General features: G+C 39.3%; 1 protein-coding gene across 1 annotated transcript; it reads left to right on the plus strand.

Annotated features, from left to right (window-relative positions):
* Positions 1–255: 255 nt before the first annotated feature.
* On the plus strand, positions 256–2601 carry LOC118529544 (serine/threonine-protein phosphatase 4 regulatory subunit 3B-like). The gene is made up of 2 exons (XM_036082395.2): positions 256–1765; positions 1925–2601. Exons 1-2 carry the CDS (start codon positions 256–258, stop codon positions 2599–2601), a joined length of 2187 nt encoding a protein of 728 aa, XP_035938288.2.
* Positions 2602–5189: the final 2588 nt, after the last annotated feature.

The raw sequence follows: 5189 nt of genomic DNA on the forward strand, positions 1-5189 counted from the left end.
GACAAAATGGAGAGCGGGAAACATAAGATGGAAGCGAGAGGAGGTGGGACTCCAGGGAGCTCTACAGACCTCAGGAACCACGAGCGTCCGGTGAAACGCTACTTCGCCAACATCTTCTTCCGTAATTGTCCCCTCCCGCCGCCTGAGCTACCGTCGCTGTCAGAACAGCGACAACTACAGTCGACTCCGGGCACACGAGACCCAGCGGCCCCCCGCGCCGAGACTAGGGCTGGGGACAGGAGGCCAGGGGTCGCCATGGCTGACAAGCGGTATTGTGTAAAAGTCTACTCACTGAACGAGGACCAGCAATGGGATGATCTCGGCACCGGATATGTCTCTTCCACTTATGTGAAGCGCCTCCAGAGTGTGTTCCTGCTCGTTAGGTCGGATTCCCAGGCCTCACTAATCTTGGAGTCAAAGATAAATTCAAACACGCCCTATCAGAAGCAACAGGAAACCCTGATTGTTTGGTCTGAAGCAGAGAACCATGGTAGGGCATTGAGTTTCCAGGACACTGAGGGTTGTTGTAAGATCTGGGAAGACATTTGCTTGGTTCAAGGAAAAGATCCATCCGTCAAAATCACACAAGACCTCTTCGAGGAATCCGAAGATGAACAACTGGATGAAGTCCTGGAAACCAATGATGTGTTTGACCTGCCTAACTGTGAACTCAATAAACTTGAAGAGATTTCTGACTTCATTTCCTCGGTTTTCGCTTCACCGATCCGTAAGGAGAGACTGGCTCTGATCTTAGAAAATGAGGACTATATTAAAAATTTGCTGCAGCTGTTCCACACCTGTGAAGACCTAGGGGACACTGCAGGCTTACACCATTTGCATGAAATTATTAAAGGCATCTTATTCCTTAACAAGACAGCCCTGTTTGATATCATGTTTTCTGCTGAGTGTATCATGGATGTGGTGGGATGTCTCGAATATGACCCTGCTTTGGCTCAGCCAAAAAGGCATAGGGAATTCTTGACCCAAAATGCAAGGTTCAAGGAAGTCGTACCAATAACAGACTGTGAACTTAGGCAAAAAATACATCAGACATATAGGGTACAGTACATCCGTGACATCCTTTTGCCTACACCATCCATGTATGAAGAGAACTTTCTTTCTACTCTTACAAATTTTATTTTCCTCAACAAGGTTGAGATAGTCAGCATGCTGAAGGATGATAACAACTTTTTGTCTCAAGTCTTTGCACAGTTAAGTGATGAGACTATAAATGATGATAGACGGCGCGAATTGCTCCTTTTCTTCAAGGAATTCTGTGCATTTTCTCAGACATTACAGCCTCCAAGCAAGGATGCACTGTTCGAAACATTGACAGAACTGGGGATTCTTCCTGTTCTTAAAATCGCAATGAGCATGGAGGATTTGCAAATAAAGTCAGCTGCTACTGATATATTTACTTATCTAGTGGAGTATAGTCCATCCATGATTCGAGAATTTATCATGGAAGAAGCCCAGCAGAGTGAAGACGGTAACCTTTTCATTAATTTAGTCATTGAGCAAATAATCTGTGATACTGATCCTGAGCTAGGAGGTGCTGTTCATTTAATGGGACTTCTTCATACTCTACTTGATCCAGAAAACATGCTAGCAACACCTAATAAATGTGAAAGAAGTGAATTTCTAAATTTCTTCTACAAGCACTGTATACATAATTTCATAGCACCACTTTTTGCCACCACTTCGGAAGATATATGTGAAGGGGATAATGTAGTTGGATCCGACAAAAACAACACAAATTGCCTCAATAATTATCAAACAGCACAGCTGCTTTCTTTAATTTTAGAGCTGCTTACATTTTGTGTGCAACATCACACATACTACATAAAAAACTGTATTTTGAGCAACGACTTGCTAAGAAGAGTCTTGATCTTGATGAATTCAAAGCACACTTTCCTGATCTTGTGTGCTCTCCGCTTTATGAGAAGGATGATTGGACTTAAAGATGAATTTTATAATTGTTACATCATCAAGGGAAATCTTTTTGAGCCAGTTGTCAATGCTTTCCTGGATAAAGGAACTCGGTACAATATGTTGAATTCAGCTGTTATTGAGCTGTTTGAATACATAAGAGTGGAAAATATCAAATCTCTTGTTGCACATATAGTAGAAAAGTTTTATAAAACATTTGAATCGATTGAATATGTTCAGACATTCAAAGGATTGAAGATTAAATATGAACAAGAGAAAGACCAGCAGAATCAAATACGGAGGAATTTACGCTCTATACTGTGTAGTAAAGTACGTCGCAGGAGTACCAGAGTCATGGAGAAGGAAGAAAAGTGTTTTAAAGGAAATTCAGAAGAAGGAGAAGCAATTATGCCGCCATTGGAAAATGATTTTCAAGATCGTTACAAATTTATGGAGACTAAAAAAACAAAAGAAAATGAAGACAAGGTAGATCCTCCTAAAAGAGCATCTCCGGGGGGCTACAAATTCGCTTCATCCCATTCTGCTCCTGCTGCCAGTGGAACACATAGCCTGCACGGTAGCAGCACAACTGACTTAATGAATCGTCTCAGTGATGAAAAAGATAAGGAAGATGAAACACCCCCCAGGAAGAGACCACATCTTAGCTTCTAAAATCTTTATGAGAGACACTCAACGTCACTGAAATCTACATTACGAAAATTCTGTAAACATCAGTTAGCTGAAAAGTCTGAATCCAAAAGCTTTCTCATTTGAACTTCTAAGTACACAATAAGCAGCAAAGATGTCAGGGTCATCACCTAGGATGGTTTAGTTCTGCAAAAACCAAACTTCACAGAATTAAAAAAAAAAAAAAAAAAAAAAGAACTAAACTAAAAAACTAACCAGAACCTGAATGATAAACTCTTTGCAAGAAAAAATCTTAGCTGGGGAGGGGGGGGTTGGAGAGGGGAGGAAACAGGTTGATAACATCAGATGAATGTAGTTTGTTCCAGGGCTGTATTTTAAAAACAGCTATCAATACTGCAGTTGCAAAGCCTATAACATTACTTGCCTAGTGGTTCTGGCTATGGTTTTCTTTGCCTCAGTTGCCTTTTTTTTTTGCCATAAAAATTCATGTTTACGTGGAAAACAAAGTCAACTGTAATCAAAAAAACAATCTGAAGTTATTCACATGTCTGTGAATATATAACACAAATTCAGCCTCTGGGTAATTGGAGGGAAGTAACTTGCTGTGTGTATTTTCATAAATAAAAAAGGAAGCTGGATTCAAAATGTGCAGTTGTGAATTTAACTTTTTTTTTTAGATAAGAGATGCCAAGAATCAGTCCACTGGTATTCTGCAAAGGTGTTCTCTATTACCCTGGTGGTGGGTAGATCAGAATACTTTCAACTGCCAGATGGTGAAAGGTACTTCTGAAGGTATTTCCTGATTCATTAATAAAGTTGTGTCCATCTTCAGAGCAGCAGGTTAAGTTTTAAAGTATAATTTACAAAGACTAACATACAAAAAATAGTGCTGAATGAGGTGGCATTTAATATCTAAGAACCATTTTGGACCAAGAAGAGGTTACTTAAGTATCGAATTCCACCTACAGTACCTAGGTGTTTTTTCTATAAACAAACCAGGGTGTAATATGAAAGGTGCTTTATGAAAGAATGAATGCAATGCATTTTTTTTTAAGATTTTATTTGTCAGAGAGAGAGCACAAGCAGGGGGAGCGGCAGGCAGAGGGAGAAGCAGGCTCCCCACTGAGCAGGGAGCCCAATACTAGACCCTGGGATCATGACCTGAGCCGAAGGCAGACGCTTAACAACTGAGCCACCCAGGCACCCAATGTGATGCATTTCTAAAAATAAGTTGTAAGCAAAGAGTTAAGAGGATTTATTTTTAGAGGAGCAAGTTAACTAGAGGAGGAGGTTTTCCTGGAATGGCTAAAACTGAAGCAGTTTCTCCTGTTTTGAAGATTTTAGAGTTAATTTTAATTTTGGTCATTGTTTGAACCAGATGGGCTGTGTCGATATAAAGTATAGTTTTCCATAAGACAGATTTTTGTTTTCTATTCAAAATACCATAGTAGTTGTTTTGCACCATTTGATGATATTCATGCTGAACTATAAAGTTCAGAAATTAAAAAGTCACCTTGTAATACCAAAAATAAAAGAGACCATTTTAAATGTACTATTGTGCCAATAGAAGACATCTCCTGCAAAAGTAAGTTGTGTAAGAGCTACAAAGAGAGTGTATTCTTAAAATAAATAATCATTTCATCAGACATAAAGCCTGCTAAAGTGTGGACATGACCTCAGGAGATATAATCACATATTGCTGAGGACATGACACAGCACGGAAACTGCATTTTTACATGTCTCAAGCCATGCTGGTTAAATTAAATGTTGTAATGGGACTATTCATGTTGTGAGTATATGTCAAAAAAGGCAGTTTGTTCCAAGAGCATCTCATGTTTTCCTTCTGGCTAGACTGTCAAGGGGAATGTTATCCAGAGTACACACATTTACATGCATACTCAGAGTGTTGTTTTGAAAAAAAATATGCTTAACCCTTTGTTTTGGTGGGAGTAGTCCCAATTCCTTAACAGGGCAGCTATTTACAACTAGACAGAGAAGAACAATTTTTCTAGGCTCTTTCTGCTTATTCTCTTCAGCTAGTTTTAATCAGCCGTTAAAAGATGGGCACTGTAGGAAGAAAAAAAAAAAGAGTATTTGCATTTCTTGCTGTACTGTTTCCAGTGAATTTGTAAGGAAGGGTGGAGGAGGAGGGCATAAGTGTAATGGGAAATTAAAAAAAAAAAACAAAAGAAAAGAAAAAAGGACAGGCTTTCTATTGAGCTGTGTAACCTCTATGAGCCCTTTCCTAGTCTCAGCTACTTAATGTTAGGGAAACAACATGACAGGCAAAATGGTGCAAAGGCAAATTGCCCATCAGATGGCATAACCTACTATTACAGGAACACTTAAGAGGGCAACAAAACACAGAAGAGCAATCCTTACTGTCTGCACACTGAGTGAAAAATTGACCAAAATATTCAGCCTCTCTAGATACTGTGTGTGAGGAAATACCATGTCAAAAATGTTTAATTTCATCTTTAAGATTTTTAGAAGTAATTTTAAAAGGACCCTTAAGTGGGTAATTTATGAAAAGAAACAGTTTGGAATGGCTTCGTATAGGTGAGCATTTTTGGAGAGGCACCCTGGGCTTGTCAAGATCAGGGCTTTAAATA

The sequence above is a fragment of the Halichoerus grypus genome, chromosome X, assembly GCF_964656455.1.
Source record: "Halichoerus grypus chromosome X, mHalGry1.hap1.1, whole genome shotgun sequence".
NCBI lineage: Eukaryota > Metazoa > Chordata > Mammalia > Carnivora > Phocidae > Halichoerus > Halichoerus grypus.